At 34.8% G+C, this 16,452-nt stretch overlaps 2 protein-coding genes across 3 annotated transcripts; one reads left to right on the top strand and one right to left on the bottom strand.

Moving 5' to 3' along the window:
- The first annotated feature begins 2,838 nt into the window (after positions 1 to 2,838).
- Positions 2,839 to 11,091, top strand: LOC107862918. Its single transcript, XM_016708631.2, has 7 exons — positions 2,839 to 3,244; positions 3,334 to 3,435; positions 4,992 to 5,100; positions 7,483 to 7,598; positions 9,509 to 9,694; positions 10,193 to 10,335; positions 10,500 to 11,091. The coding sequence occupies exons 1-7, from the start codon at positions 3,123 to 3,125 to the stop codon at positions 10,679 to 10,681; spliced, it is 960 nt and encodes a 319-aa protein (XP_016564117.1). The 5' UTR covers positions 2,839 to 3,122; the 3' UTR covers positions 10,682 to 11,091.
- Positions 11,092 to 12,525: 1,434 nt separating this feature from the next.
- Positions 12,526 to 15,672, bottom strand: LOC107862919 (cinnamoyl-CoA reductase-like SNL6). Of its 2 annotated transcripts, none has more exons than XM_016708632.2 (5): positions 15,204 to 15,672; positions 14,120 to 14,298; positions 13,644 to 13,862; positions 13,055 to 13,392; positions 12,526 to 12,963 (listed from the first exon to the last, which is right to left on the bottom strand). In XM_016708632.2, exons 1-5 carry the CDS (start codon positions 15,355 to 15,357, stop codon positions 12,864 to 12,866), a joined length of 990 nt encoding a protein of 329 aa, XP_016564118.1. In that variant the 5' UTR covers positions 15,358 to 15,672; the 3' UTR covers positions 12,526 to 12,863. The 2 variants fall into 2 exon arrangements, with proteins under 2 accessions (XP_016564118.1, XP_016564119.1); XM_016708633.2 differs by lacking the exon at positions 15,204 to 15,672 and adding an exon at positions 15,180 to 15,198.
- Between the last annotated feature and the right edge of the window lie 780 nt (positions 15,673 to 16,452).

Genomic DNA, 16,452 nt, shown 5'->3' with positions numbered 1-16,452 from the left:
AACTGTAAATTTATGCAAAGTACAAGTATTTTTCGGACTATTATCCCTAATTTAAATGAGGTTATATTATGAAAGTATAAAAATAATATTTTTTTCAAAATGAAAAAAAGTGAAACAAGGTTTCAGTTGTTTTTCAGTCCAAAAAATATTTTTAAAAAAAAAAATAAAATTATTTTTGTGAAATAAAGTGGAATTTTTTTTATGGCTAAAACGAAAATACCACTAATAGTGCTGCAAAAAGGAAAAAAACACATTTAGTAAAGGAACAAGTAAATCGTTGATTGAAATTACATCTTACCTAAATAACCCCTTAAACTTTGCATGATTTGCAAGATAGCACCATAAACTTATGAAGTTACAGATTAGAACCCTTAAGTTTATATGGCTATCTCACAAAATGTCAAGTTTAAGGGGTTATTATTTAGCTTATTATTTATAAAGGAGAAAATTTCAAAATACACACTCCAATATAATATATTATGCCTCATAGCACAATATACATTATTATATTCTTTTCCTCAATTAGTGATGTACCTATTTTTAGTCCGTTTTAAAATAACATTTTTTTGTGAAGCAGTTTAGCTTTTAATTTTTTATTTTATATCTATAAATTATCTAAATTACAAGTTTAATATTTTATTTTTATTTTGTGCCAAATCAAAATATATCATATAAATTGAAATGGATGAAATATTTAACGTTACTCTAGAGCAAATACAGTAGATGTGAAAACCATATATATTATGACAAAATATAACACATTAAATTTTACATTCATTTTTTTTTCATTGAGATAAATTTTATTTGATCTGTAGTAGAAGTAATGTTTCAATGTCTACTATCCTTGTGTGTCTCCATTCCAACACCTCATGGTCAATTCCTTCTATCAACATGCACCATTCAAGATTCAAATTGGACAGATTTGATTTTTAACGTGTTTAGTATGTACGCGACTCATGTTACTTCTTAAGTTATTGAGCTAAATGTAATATTTATTTAAATTTTAGTAATTTTCACACATAAATTTATGCTCCCCTAAATAAGGATGCACACTTTGTGATACAAGCTCGGCAAATTCAAGTAGTTTTGATCTAAACTCTATATTAATTTCAAGAAACTCATTTAATATATTCAAATTATTAATTTTAAACTCAATAACTCAAGAAAACTTTAAATCTTGAATTTCCCTATATAAAGATATATATTATATTTCGACAAATCGTTGTAACTCTCCCACCCAAATACAACACAAAAAAGATAATTACAATGATCATAACACCTCAATTCTAAACAAGTTCGAAGGTTGTTCGTAGACCAACCTTTTTATCATCAATAATGGTTGGGCGGAGTGGTAATAAGTACTCCTTCATTCAAGACCCTGAGTACGTGGTCATCTTTATTAGGAATCGCATTACTCCTCAACATGGGACTTTTCAGCGAATTCAAATTTAGTCGGACTCTAATATGAGTATTAGACACCATATGAAAAATAAAAAATAAAAAATAACCTTTTTGTGTCTTTTTTTTTTTCATTCGGTGTTCAGTACCCGCATTGGAGTCCGACTAATCCAGATTCGCATCGGATAGTGCCCGATTTGGGGGGTAGCGCTCCCTACCAAGAATTTTTTCATACCCAGGGCTCGAATCAGAGACTTCTACTTAAGGAAAGAGCAGTCACATCTATTGCACCACACCCTTTGATGGCAACCTTTTTTGTGTCACCATATTTAAACCATAAAATATACTATTAAGAATAAGATAAAAGTAAATTTTGTTTTACAGCTACTGTTTGAGAAAGTGTCTTTGGATTTTTCTCACACATTTTTTTTTTCAAAGAAGGACCCCTCATCATAGACAAAAAGCAGAAATGTCTTTGATTAAGAGTGCTACATATGTCAATTCAAAAGTATCAAAATCCAACTAGTTTATTAGGTATAATACGGATAAATATTCTAAGCTGCAGCAATAAGTAGGTACGTAATTCAGAAGGTTTCAGGCAAAGAATTTGACACAAAATCTCAAAAAGAAAAATATAACAACACTTAAGGCATCTAGAAGATTCAACGAGAATATTCATTTACAATCAATGAAAGAAAAAATTGTTATAAACTTTTTTTTATTTATTGTAAAAGTTTTAAATATAATTTTAAATTATATTTTAAAAAAATAATTTTTTTTTTACTCTTTACACTTTTACTTTTCTCACAATTCACAAATAGTCAATTAACTTGTTTTCAGTTTTACTTCTTTCACAAAAAGTCAAAAATATAACTCCAATTTATATTCATAACCAAACACTAATTTCAGCTCCAACTCCAACTCTAATTTTTTTTTTTCATGATCAAATGCCTACTTAATTTTGAACGAGTAAAGCACCATCACATACAATACTTAATTACCAGGGATTTTTATATTGTGTATCCTAATAAATAAACCAACTCTACCTTTGGAGAAAAATAAGCTGAAAAATCCTCTCAAGTCTTTAATTAAATAAAAGTGACAAGTGAGTTTCACAATATTATTTATTTAAAAAAGATATAACTGAGACAGTTATTCAACAACTGCATTAGTTGTTCCAACAATTATCAAAATTATCCAACAACTTTGCACAATTATCTAATCACTTTGCAAAGTTATTGAATAATTTTAATAATTGTTGAGATAATTTCTCTAATTATTGAGATAATTTTTTTAGTTATTGAAGTGAAAATATAAAAAAATATTTTTTTAATTTTTTTAATTGATTTTTAAAACTTGAAAGAATCTTACTTAATTACTTTCTCCGTTTAAAAAAAAGTTACCTAATTTAACTTGGGACGTTTTTCAATTTTATGATTTTAAATATTTTATATGGAAATACTTGTTTCTCTTTCAATTGGAAGTGCTCTACGTTTGGCTGTGGGCTGATCTTAACTTGGTAGTTAAGGGAAAGAAAGTAGCGGGAAATTTCTCGGAGCTCCAAGCTAAAATCCTAAACCGCTAAATCAAGTGAACCACTGACCCGCTTCACTCTTCTTTGAATAAACTTTCCTCTTTTCTCACGCCACAAAAATTCCCATTTCTCCTCCACCCAAACATCCGATCCCGTTAATCATAATCGGTGAAGGCGAGAGAGGGTCAACATGTTGACGGAGCTGATTTGTTTCGTCACCGTTGTTGTAATACTTAAGTACTTCTTTTTCGACGACGATGTCATCGATGTTGGAACTTCCGATTACAACGCTCTATTCACCGTTGCCGAAAGGTGTATTGTAGTCTTCTTTGTCTTTTTTGAGCTCGTGTTTTCATTCAATTGATTGATGATTTTTGAATTTGTGATTTATATGATCGTAGACTTGAGAAGCTTTATGGTGGTAAGGCACATGTTGGGCTTCAAATTCCGGATGAGGACTCTGGTAATCGACAGAGTATTGATTTAGTTCTCGTCACTAAACGGTGCGTTTCTTCAATCTACATCACAATCTATTGCATGAATGCTTATTTGAATAAGGTGTGTGTAGGTATTGTGTAATTTATTTGCTCTAGAAGCATTACTTACTCCGTCCCATTTTAGTTGGTCGTCTTACAATGTCTCATATTAGTTGATTACTTACTAAATCAAGATAAAATTAATTAATTTTTTCCCATTTTACCCATACAATTAATATGTGTTCTTATTCCCAATGAATATCATTAATATGGGTAAATGGTAAAATAGTAAAATTCATCATTCAATTTATGATTTTTTAATTACCGTGTAAAATGGAATGTGCCCAACTAAAATGAGATGGAGGGAGTACTTTTTTCCTTGGCTGTTGCCTTAATTTTGGACATAACCTATGATAAAACTTTAAGCATTTTCAAGCAATAAACGCTATGTTGGAACTTTATTGGACTGTTTATACTCCCTCCGTTTCATATGACTTGGCTCACCGATTAAGAAAATATTAATTAAGGGTATATTTTACCAACTTAGCCTTATTAATTATGCTTTGATAATATAAATTTAAATAAATACACTTTGTTTAGTCATTTGATCTTAAGGGTAGTATTTGAAGAACATAATAAAATCCACTTGATTTCATGAAAGAGATAACTAAATTGAAACAAATATATTTAGAAAGAGTGCCAACTAAAACGAAACGGAGGAAGTATGTCTTCTTTACTTCCGTATGTTTCTTTTAGCTTTTCTGATGCGCTAATCGAATCGAGGGTCTTCCAGAAATAGCCTTTCTACCTTCTCAAGCTAGGGGTAAGATCTGCGTACACTTTACCCACCTGAAGGAGACCCCGATTTTTCGGATTACACCTAGTTTATTGTTGTTTTTGTCATCCCTCTGAAGTGAGGCAACCTCAAAGCGTCTCAAGGAAATCATGGGGATAAAGTTCATGGGACCAGCACATGGGTTTTTGCCCCATTTGTGGCTTTACAATTCGGACAGCCGCAAGTATACCCAGTGATGTTTTGAGCTCTATATCCATTATGAACTGTATGACTCTAGCTTATGTGATATTTTCTTCTTTAGGGGAGTGGTTGCTGTACTAAAATGTTATTATTCATATAGCCAATCGCAACTTGTTGAGCACTGTGGAATAGTTGTTGTTATTGGACCTATATGTTGTGAGTAGACAGTTAAAATCGACAACTTTATGGCATCTTTACTTTTGAATTTATAAAATTTTAATGCATTCTATTGACAAAAAATTAAGTAACTTTTAAAATGCTTTTTTCATTTTATGTTTAGAGATATTAAAAATATGAAACACGGAATTTATGCCCTGTGCCTTGGGCTAACACCTTCCTCCATGATAAAGTGTCTCGCTTACACCTCCCTTTAAACGATTCTAAAGTACAAACTTCTGTGTGTGTTTGTTCAATCTCATTTCATTTTCCAAGGTAGCACAAGGCCATGTTTTTGTGTTTTTGCTTTATCTGTTATTTAAAGAACTTGTTTCCTTCAATTAGATGGAAACAAAACCCATTCACAAATTTCTCTCTTTTTTTTCTACAGGGAAGCAGTGGTAGTTTGTGTTAAGAATGCATCAGGGTTTATATCTGTTGATAGGGACGGGACATGGGTTTGTACTGGAAGCCATAAGACGGAGCGTCTCCCAGATCCCGTGAGTTACAAATCTGACCTTATTTCCTTTTTAGGTGTTTCTGGATATGATGATGCTAAAACAGCTTGATACTTGATTGGTTTACTTAGTTCACTGTCATGGTTTTTCTATTATTTGTCTGGTCAAACATTGCCTTAAATCTCTTGATTAAAAAAACACATTGCCTTAAATCTCATAGTTTATGTGAAATTCTTGCTTCTGCACTTGCACTTGCGCAACTGCTTAGAATGCTAACCTTGCCATGTTCTTTTTGCAAGAATTTCCGAAGTGAATATGTCTAGGTGCCACTCAGTAATAAACTTTTTCTGATTATGCAATAATAATTCTCTTTAGGTCTTCTCTTTTCTTTCTCTTTTTGTTTGGTTGACAAGGGAATCTCAGGGTAAACCCCGTCCCCGAGAAACCAAACTGAAGAGGTAAATGGCACTGGCAAGCTCCATGCGTGAGCTCGGCCAAGAAGAGGGGTTTCAACTTTCAAATCTATAACCCTCTATTTGGGAGATCATTCTCTTTAGGTCTTTTCTTCATGCCAGTATAGCTCTTTTTTTTTTTTGTTTTTTTAACTAGTAGTATTGACACGAGCTGTCTAGGATTTCTTCAGTGATGGTCTTCCCAAGAAGGGATGATGCTATGTCCACCGTTCACCTTGAGTTAATGCTTAGGGACTTTAAGGTAAAGCACTAAGCCACTAACTAGATCCAGCTGTTTCCTTTCTACATGGAAAATTTTCTTTACTGTAGATCCACTCTCCCTGGAAGGATAGATGTTACTTGCTCAACAACTTAAGTATGGAAGTAATGATCTTGGGTTGGATTGAAGTGCAGAGTAATGATTTTGTTTCTTACTGAAGCTTGACAATTTTAGGTAAATCTTCTCCATCAAAAGGTAGATTGACATGGAGTTATTTCAGAAAAGCCAGCCTCTCTAGAAATCTGAAGAGCCCCTCAAAAATATATGAACAATTCCTGCATTCTGGGCTTTGGTTCAATGATAAGGTCAGAACATGGGATGAGTGAATTGTGCGTAGATGACGAGATTGTATCTTGCCACTGGCACGAAAATGGTACTTAAGTGGGATCAGGGTAGAGGAGTGAGTTCATGATCACAGAGTTACTAACCTGTGTACCAACTGACCCACCTGGGATGTCTCGGTTATATCAAAAATTTATATGACCAACTCTGGTCCTTTGATCAAGTGATCAAAGAAGGCGTCCTCCTGACTATCTGGTTGATATGTATTCCTCTGGTACTTTGACGAATTGATCAAAGAATGCCGCCTCCTGACTTTCTAGGGTCGATATGTATGCCTCGAAGTATATGTCAGCATAGTATAGTTTTCCTGGAGCATAAAATAGGAGCGCTCAACCATGAGCAATAGTGGGCTAAGCTTTAACAGTCCTTCTCTAGAAAGAATCTATTTCGAGATAGGGTTAGAGATTGCTTTTGGAATCATGTATGCATGTTGGAAGGCTATTTCCGGGAAGATGAATTGCAACAGGTATGTTAAACAGCATGAATTTTGCTGCTTGCATGTTAGGGAAGTAAGGGCATCTTTGTTTGAGCCATTAGAGGATACATGCGAGATCAAATGCTCATAAATTGTGAGGTGAGATTGTTTGGTGCTTTTGCACAGCCGTCTGTGCACTAGCATTAATAAAATTTAACTTGCCTTGTAAAAAAATAAGTTCTTAATTGAGATTTTAATATGTTCTGCATCAAAATTCTGCTTTACGATTTCAGTTGAGCATTGCACCAAGGATGCACTTATAAAATTTAAGAAACTTCACCAAGGGTGTGGCGTAGTGGTCAATGAACTGGGATGAGAATCATGAGGTATCATAGTTCAAATTCAATGGAGGCAGTAAATCCATCCCATTTGACTGAGCTGGGGTGGGTGGAGTTAACCATTATTTCGTTTTCCCCTTCCTCGATCCCTATCCCATAGGTACAATGTTTGAATCAATAGAGAACCCTTTCTTCTGTGTGAATCAATATTATTCCATTCCAAATACTTCTCGAAACTTCCAAGGAAAATCTCGAATTTGGATCCCAAATTGACGGGACCTTTGAGTGGAGATAGCAGGTACCAAGTGGAATAATCGAAGTACATCCAAGCTAAGCCCGGATACCACAGTTACAAAACATGTTGAGGTAAGAATAATTCCATTCAGATGCACCTAATGCTTGGTTGATTATTGCATTAGTTCTTTGCAAGTGTATACAACAACTATGTCTCACAACCAAACACGTTGGTGTCGATTTCATCTTATGAAACAACTTGTCATCTTCTATTATTTATCATTGATTACTGGATCTTGCTTTCTTCTTCTGATATCAAGATTTTAGCTTTCTGCATTGTTATTATAAATTTCAATATTTCAGGTTGCGGAAGCAAAACAATTAGTTCCTATTCTTGAGTCCTACCTTGAACAAAGGGGCATCACTCTTCCTGAAGGATATTTGTCTTGCAAAGTCATATGTTCAAACCCCAAGTTCTGGTATGCATTTTCGTCATCTTCTCGTTATTTATAGTAAATGCTGAGATTAAGCATGTATTGTACATTATTCTTCAAGTTATTTGAAGCTTGAGGAGCATTTTCTTTCCAAAGGGAACTGTTGAGATGTGAGATTTTGTTAGTGTAACTGAATGCAACCAGTTGTTCCTAGCTGTTTAAGGCATTAAAGATCCATCCCAGCTCCATAGCTGAATATTACAGTTGGTAAACCAGGTGATAGCTTTGTGATCAATTGTTTAGTGAGGTATTCCACCTACCTACTTCTAATGATAGATAGAGAAGGTGTTAGAGGGGCTGAGGCAAGACAGGTACATTACTAGCCTTCTTGGTGCCGGCCAGCTAAGGCTATAATTCTGTTGAAGAGTGTTACATGGTAGAACCTGAGAGAATTTGACTCTCCTTTTGAAGCAATCCTCGTGTTTGAACCTACAGAGAGAGAGAATCCAAAGGCTAATCGACTACTTCTGTATCTGCTTTCTTTAGTTTCAAATTTGTGACGGCTCCTTTGCCCCGCGTTCTTATCCTCTACAACATATATATATTCGATATGAATTCCTTTTTTCTCCTACACCCTCTAAAGGGTTTTCTTTTGATGGTCTATATGTGTCTAGACGCTTCCTTCGTATCCTATAGATTTCCCTGATTTACTTAGCAAAATTAGAACCGTTGTTGTATATTCATTGGAAAAAATCCAAATTGGCTCATAAATTTTATAGCCCTCACAACGTTCAATATGTCCTTTGTTATGCGTTGTAACCATGCTACTGTTTTGTCCACTCATTTTTTTCACGCCTTAGTGTAACATTGAATAGTTTGGTGAACCTCAGAACATCTTTAGGGGTATCATGTTATAAAGTAAATATCTTGCTGAGAGAATGGACCCACCTGATGTGAGCGATGTGGCATCTGGATCTGATCCCTACAGAGCAAAAACATACTTTGAGGCAATTGGGTGCAAGTCACTCGATTCAGGGGAAAAATTTAACTGTTAGAATAAACCTCAATACAAGTATTGTTCACATGTTACATATAGAGCAGAAAATACTGTTATGTTCTCTAGAAATCCTTTTGGTATTTAAATAATCACAAAAGAAAACACTCTTCCTGAAGTCTAAAGAAAAAATAGTTCTCTGTAGTAGTTTAATAATAGTAATGCATTAGTTTGCATGTTATAACTTTCTTTACTTATACCCGAAAATAAAAGTATCTTGTGACATCAAAAATTAAAAATCCCAACATTGAAGCCAGAAAAGTGCCACAAGGATGATGTGTACTTTCAACGATAGAAGTTATCAACCATGAGGGCTAGAGAATGCAAAGTTTTCCACTGGTATTTTGTAACTATTTGGTGAGAAAGAAACCGACGAGCTTTTGAAGGGATAGAAAGCACTTCTGTGCAAATTAAGGGGGTATTATTCTTTCTGAATTTTTTGAGCAACTATAGGGTATCTGTATCTGTTATCACAGACAATTGGTTGCTCTTACCTTTACAAAGAGAAAATATACGGGTCTCTTGTACTCCCTTTTATTTCATAGGTTAAGCTGGTCAAGTCATTTGAATAGGAGTATTGATCTTAGAATATAGTTAATATACTCTTCAAAAAATTGAGTTGCATAAATCTTGACAGGATAAAGCCTATGAGAGTTTATTAAAGATGTCACTCTTCAATTTGAATTGGTAACTCTAGAAAATTAAACAAAATAAGCAGAGAATTCAGAATAAATATCAATATTTGATGGAGATAATTCCATGTAAACAAAATAAACAATAAACATGAACTATTTAGAATTAACTTTTGAATTAGATCTTTTATGTTATTCCAGTGTTGTGTTTTTTTTATTGTGATCATTAAACTTGCATCTTGTGAATAATGCTAATTTCTTTGTTGCAGTACCATTGGCTCAGACTCTTTTCCCTCCGAGGTCATAACATATGACCAGTGGATACAACTAAAACCTGAATCAAACATGCTTTCTGGTTGGATTAGAGGTGCATTTCATGGTGGGAAGAAGGAAATGCAGGAATCAATACATGAGAAGCTTAACCTTGTACTCAGCACAGCTCCGATGTGGGACAGGTCTGTTGCATTACATTCTTCTTTATATTGTTTTATGACACTAATTTTTTCCTGAATTAAATGGAAACAGTTTGTTTGTCCGTTATGACCATGAATGTTGACCCTCCTGCTAGAACGTCAAAATTCATGTAGTTAAGTTAGGGACCTACAAGAAAGTGTTTTGGTCCTTTACTAATTTATTTGCAGTGTAGATATTGGACGAACATGGAAGAATAACCTCAAGCAAGAGAAAGTTGGCCATTAAAGCCCACCATGCCCAAGGGAAATGTTTGTTTGAAGAGAGAGAGAGAGAGAGTGTGCGTGTTTCTTCTTTTGTGGGACTGGCGGGTGGGTGAGGGGGAGCTAGAGAGAGGAAAGCCATAATGCGTGCAGATGTTCATGAGTTAATAGACATTCCGTCTCCTCATGGAAGAAATCTGCACATATCCTTGCAGAGTTCAAGTTATAATTAAGTGTTGCAACTTGGAAATTTTACTCAAATCATTCTGATTCATGCAGGTTAGAGCTCAAAGGTAATAAATTTGTCCTTGGAGAGTTTCTGGAGTTCAAAGGCGACGGTGAAGATATTCGGGCATTGGGAAACATCAGGAGATCAAAAGTTAGTAGAATGACAATCCAGAAAACAAGCATGTTTGGTTTAGGTAAGGAAAATAATAGCTATGGTAATTGACAAATGCATTTAGCTGATTGTACTTGAAGATAACCTTGTGATAATTTCATTACGTTGGTGGTTATATGTCTACTGGATGTTACGTTCATTTTTTCCTCCAATCTAAGATATCTTTTGTTGCTTTGGGAGTTGCAGCTCATTCCAAGCTCCAAGTGCTCTACTGTCTTCGAGATTATCGTGGTGAAGGGGCTTCAGCTTCTGACTGGAAAGAAGTCACTGTCCATTCTAGGACTGAGGTCAAAATTCAACCAAAAGGTTCAACGAAAGTACGCAAATACAAGTTATCCTCGGTTCTTTCCATGTCATTAAGTGCCTGACGTGTCTGCACGAAGTACCATATGAGCATTGATCATTGAGATGGAATGGTTTAATAAAAATGTTTTAACTAGTCTGATCTCGTTTTTCCTTCAGAAGTTCTAAGGTGATGTGTGTACCTATGTCGTCGAGTATATCCCATCAGGCGTAGCATTAGTAGTTGAGTAGAAAACATAGGAAGGTGGTATAATGGAACAAAATTCTAGTGTGATAGAGCCAATTGTCAGTAATGTTTTAAAGGGGTTGTTTGGTTGGCGAACAAGTTATTCGGGATTATAAAATGGATTAAAGATAAGATGTATTTTTATTAGTAGACGTTTGATTCATTGGACTAAATATGCGATATATGATACAATATAAACCATATGTTTGGTTTAGAACCGGATAAGTTGATATGAACTTTTATTTTCAATTCTGATGGTGTATTTCTTAAAATTGAGAAGTAAATTTTGGAGGAGGGCAAAGATGTGTATAGCTGTTTTATCTTGAGACCAGTAATTTCTGAACTGCGTATACCACAATTGTGGTATTATACTCTGTGAGGTAAAAGAAATTCCCAGAGTTGATAGATACCATATTGTGTCAATAATTCAGGAATTGTTCATCTCATTTAAAAAAGTAGTACCAAAAAATGGGATAACATAATCCCACAATGTAATCAACGAACGACCACGAAGGATTTACCAACTATTGTCATGTTATGGGAGGTAATTTTATTTTTCGTCAACTTCTCATGAATAGTTATGGTTATATGTACTTATCTTTAGGCAATTGGATATGGAAGTCAACTCACCTTTCAAATGGCATATTTAGCCTTTGAGCTAGTTAATATACCACGTGCAGAAAGATAAAACACACTGCATTTCTTGGTACAATGCAAAAGAACTTAACTCGTCCATTTCAATTTATTTGTCTACTGTTTTTGATTGTTTCAAAAAAATGCCTCTTTCCCATTTTTGATAACTCTTTTTATGTCCAACTTTTTATATGGCATGTACAAGGTAAAGGACATTTGGTACATACTACATGTCTTTAGTTTAAAGCCGCGTGACAAAATCAGACAAATTGTAACAAAGGAGTATTAGCAGTCGGTGCACCATCAGTTAAAATATTTTCACAGGTATTGTTTTACGTATGGCTGATAAGAGATTTTCTTTATATATATGAAGGTGCCATAGTCACATGAACCTTGCAGCATTGATTCTTAGCATTAGACTAAGGGTGGTTTGGTAGAGTGTATAAAAATAATGCAAAAATGATGTATTAATAATGTTTGTGTTAGTTATGCTTTATTTTTCTTAAGCAGTATTTGGTTTAATGTATTAAAAATAATATGAATTAGATAATTTTTAAAATGAATACTTCTTTCCAAAAATACCCTCCATATATATATTGGAAAGGACACGAAAATTTTTTTGAAGGATAAATGTGTCTTTAATCATGCTAATGCATGCATTAGATCATTGCATTACTAATGCCATGGATTTTGAAGTATTAATAATACACACATCAATACACAATAGAGCGTATAACTAATTGTCTTATATTAGTTATTCATAGGCTAAAAAATGTATAAAACAAGGTACTAATAATACACAAGAATAATGCATGCATTATTCTGTTTAACACACTCAACCAAACGACCCCTAAGTCGATGTAACATACGAGGCATCATCATCCGGGGTAAACTAAATTGTAGTAGTAGTAGTCAATAAAGCTTTACCAAATCAAAAATTGACTTCCAAATGACACCCAAAAATTGGCAGTGCACAATTGACAATACAGAGGCATAAGATAGTGTAATTTTAATAGTTATTGTGGCTAGATTATAAAAAGTTCCAAGACATTTGGGACAAAACATCCATTCTCAATTTGATTTCACTCTTATAGTAATTTGCAAGTGAAAAGGTACTACTAGCTACTGTTACATATATCAAGACAAATGCTTCTTTTGGTCATATAGCATTTCTGTCATGCTTCCTTTATATGCAACTTTCTTGTAAATGAATTTCGTAATAGGTATCTTCAGACAAAAGACAAAAGAATTTGTAATAAACTAATGATGATTGAATTTCCAAAATCTATCTAAAATAACGATGTGGTTCTTCTCGTCTCTTTGGAGCGAAACAATGTTCTTTGGATTAGTTCTGTACGAGCCATGCTTTATACGCGGTGTGGCATCAATCAATTGACTTGGACGTCCAATCCAGTATCAAATCCGAGCATCAACTTGTTTAGTTTCTTGTTGCTAATCCTTTGCTCATATACAATATCGTCCTCCAAACTGCAGTTCAAGCGTAAATGGTTAGTCTAAAGTAGAACGAACTCAATGGTGGTTGCTACTTGCTATGAATGAAGAAGATAATAACATTTACCTTTGAGTTTCAGATGACGCTGAAGGAGGCAGAAGCATATTGGCTAATGTGGTAGCATCTTTACTAGTGTTTATGACTCTGTTGAAGCATAAGTATCGTCCGTAAGAGGAAACATCCTCAAACGCACAAATATGGGCATCTACTAAGAACTTGAGGTCCACTGCAACAAACACACCATCTTCGTACATTTCTGCAGCTCCCTTCAAGTAAGGTTCTCTTATATTGAGGTCTGGATGAATTAACAATCCTGCATTTATCGACACCATGCTCACTTCTCTGTCCATTGCCAATGCCCATGCTGCTTTCTCCGCTTGTGTCTTTGATAGCCCGTGCCATAACTGTCGTGCAAATTCATGTTAAACTTGGAAAGTATCTAGTAAGCACTACTTTTAAGCCTATTTATGCATTTGGTAACGTTAAAAGTACCCATTCGTCAAGTGCGTAAGCCAAAGTCAGTGAAAAGTCATTAGTTGGTCTGGATGAATTGAGCCAAAATCGCTTCAAACTATCGATGCTTATAAAAGCTAGGTTCTTTCACAACTTGTTTCTTGTTGTTGCTGAATCGTGGAGGATTGAGTAGGTAAGTTACCTTGTATTTTTTGCAAAAGTTGATGTCAGTCCAGTCTCTTTCATCGACATAGGAGTCAGAATGAGAAGCCACAGGAGTGTCGTGTTGGTCCCTTTTCCTTGTGCCCCATAACACAGCTGTTGCGGAGGATGTAAAAACTACCTTGTTTAAGGTATCTGTTTGGGCACAGGCTTCCATCACATTGTGAGCTGCTCTGACTTCCATTTCTCCCATCAATTCCTGCAACATAACACAATGATCTAGTTAATTGGATGAACTCTTAACACACTGAACTTAACGTAGAGAGCCTCATTTTGAAAGTTCCACACATGAAAATCAGAACCCAATATCAAAAGTTTGGACAGAAGTCTCATTCTTCACAAGCACGTGATCAGAGCCCCGGCTCTTCCTACTGCTTAGGATTACGAGTTCATGTTCTATTTTACTTTTGATCCAATTACAACGATGGTAATCGAGTAGTTTGTGGAATAACTCACGTCATAAGTAGGATAGTCAGAGGGGGCCTCGAACGAGTAAAACAGACCACAACAGCCTTTGAGAGCATCCACAATGCTGTGATAATCCAAGGGGTCAGCATGGAAACATATCAATTTCTTGCTTTTGCTGTCATCAACATTGCCACAACCATACTTCCTCTTAAAACATTGCATTTCATCTGTACCATCAAAATTTCAGTGTCAGATTTTCAATTTCAAGATTCAGTTCATAAACTTTCAACAAGGTCCTAAAAGGTTTATAAAAAAGAAGATTAGAAATGTTACAGTTATTATGAATCAATAACAATGATAAAACTTTAACAAATTAAAAAAAAAAAACAATGATAAAACAAAAATTGACAAGTAAAATATTCAGCCTCAACTACATTGACAGCTCTTTCTTTGTTTACCTTTCTCTTTCCAATCATACAGCTCATCCCATTAAAGTTGGAAACGGCTACACCCTTTTTGTGTGGTCCTATTCTACTTTAATGTAAGTCTTTTCAAAGTTTAAAATAATAGTACTACATAGGATGGTACTGTGGTAGACCTCAAGCTACGAATAAAGGCCTAATTAAGACCAAGTATAAGCAAAAACCACATATCTTTCAACTTCACCAAGAAAGCAACGAATCATCCTACGTTGCTCGGACTCTTCAAAAATACCAATGAATGTCGGATCCTCCCAAAAATATTATCTTTTTCTAGGATCAGATACATAGGTGCGACAACAATTTTGAAGGCTCCATGAGATTTCTTGTAAGGGTTTCTAATGAACCCCATTGTGCACTTTCCCACGTACACTAAATTTCCCGTTATGCACGGAGGCGCGGGGTTTTGGAGAAGTGTCGGACCACAAGCTTTATTGTAGGCAGCCTTACCTTGCATTTTTGCAAGAGGCATTGAACTCGACCTCTTGATCATACGACAACAACTTTATCAGTTACACTAAATAAAGTAGAACAGGGGGTAATTCTTCATGGTAAATCTGACATAACAACACAAAAAGTAAAGAGTCGTTTATACCACAAGTGTATACAACTTTAAAGCTACATCTTACATAGTATTCAAACAAGAAACGAACCATGGTTTTGAAAAGCAGCATGTACAGTGTAACCTCTGAGCAAAAGACTATGAACAAGTGCGGAACCAAGATGACCGGCAGCATCCATCACACAAACTCTCTTTGAACAAAACACAGAATCTTGCTCATCGTAAAAGTCTGCTGCAATAGTCATGACTGTCCAACAACAGAGTTAAAACAAGTAAGAATGAGAGTATGAGCAAACCCCTTTTGCTCCTTTGGTAAAAAAAATGTGAGGAACAGTTCAGCTGGAAGACAACAAAAACAAGATATGCAAGTATCATAATAAGAAAAAAGTGAAGGTATTTAAAGAAGATAAGGAGGAAGAACATTAAAAGAGTGTGTGGTTAAGTGGATGGTTGGCAAACAAATACAAGTAGTTAGATACGGCCTATACCAAACCACTTAGAAGAGAAAAAATAAAAGGAGTTTTTTTTTTTTTTTTTGATAGAGTAAATCACTAGAAGATTATTTGGATGGACTTATAACTTATGGTTTATAAGTAATGAGGCTAAGGGACCGGATTGAATTGGTTCGGTTCAGAAAATATTCAATCTAGGTGATCTGGAGTTCGGGTTTGGTTATTGGGGTTGGGGGTCCAGTTTGAATCGGACTAGGTTTATCTAGGAATAGCTAGTGAGGTTGGGTTCCACTTATGGGTGTCAAGTGGGTCGGGCCGTGGGTTGTCAAGTGTCGGCCCGATCCGACTCGGCCCTCGTAACTAATCCGGTCCGGTTTGATCCGACACGGTAAGCCCTAGGGCTTTAGGGTTTCGGGTCCCGGGCCAGTTATTTTTTAAAATGAGCCCGCCTAACTCGGTCCGGATAAATTTTTTTTTTTAAAAAAAGAGATTTTGGCTTTTGAGCCAAACTAGCCGTTGGCCCAACGGCTATATAGCCGTTTTTGGGTCCAAACGGCTAGTTTGGGCCCATTTATTAAAAAAAAAAAAAAAAAAAAAACTTCAAAAAAATTTTTTTAATCCCAAAAAAAAAAATCTATAAATACCCTACAACTTCAAATCATTTTTCACACAATTTTTCACTCTCTCAAATCTCATTCTCTCTCAAATCTCAATTCTCAATTCTCAAATATTCAATATATTTAATTTCTTAAAGTGTTCACTTTAATTTTTTAATTTTTCGTTTACAAAGTACGAGCGGAAGTTTCTAAAGTCGCAATCTTCGGATACTTTCAAAATTTGATATTGCCGTTACATCTCTTACGTTTAATTTTTATTTATTGTATTAAT

This window comes from Capsicum annuum, chromosome 3, assembly GCF_002878395.1.
Source record: "Capsicum annuum cultivar UCD-10X-F1 chromosome 3, UCD10Xv1.1, whole genome shotgun sequence".
NCBI classification, from domain to species: domain Eukaryota; kingdom Viridiplantae; phylum Streptophyta; class Magnoliopsida; order Solanales; family Solanaceae; genus Capsicum; species Capsicum annuum.
The sequence above is the reverse complement of the archived record's forward strand: the minus strand, read 5'-3'. Positions and strand labels throughout refer to the sequence as shown.

Coding starts and splice junctions, on each gene's coding strand:
- LOC107862918 (XM_016708631.2), top strand. CDS start 3,123: ATGTTGACGGAGCTGATTTGTTTCGTCACCGTTGTTGTAATACTTAAG. Junction 3,245..3,333: donor CTATTCACCGTTGCCGAAAG/GTGTATTGTAGT, acceptor ATATGATCGTAG/ACTTGAGAAGCTTTATGGTG. Junction 3,436..4,991: donor TTAGTTCTCGTCACTAAACG/GTGCGTTTCTTC, acceptor TTTTTTCTACAG/GGAAGCAGTGGTAGTTTGTG.
- LOC107862919 (XM_016708632.2), bottom strand. CDS start 15,357: ATGACTATTGCAGCAGACTTTTACGATGAGCAAGATTCTGTGTTTTGT. Junction 14,299..15,203: donor TGCTGCTTTTCAAAACCATG/GTTCGTTTCTTG, acceptor TTGATGGTACAG/ATGAAATGCAATGTTTTAAG. Junction 12,964..13,054: donor GCGTCATCTGAAACTCAAAG/GTAAATGTTATT, acceptor CTTGAACTGCAG/TTTGGAGGACGATATTGTAT.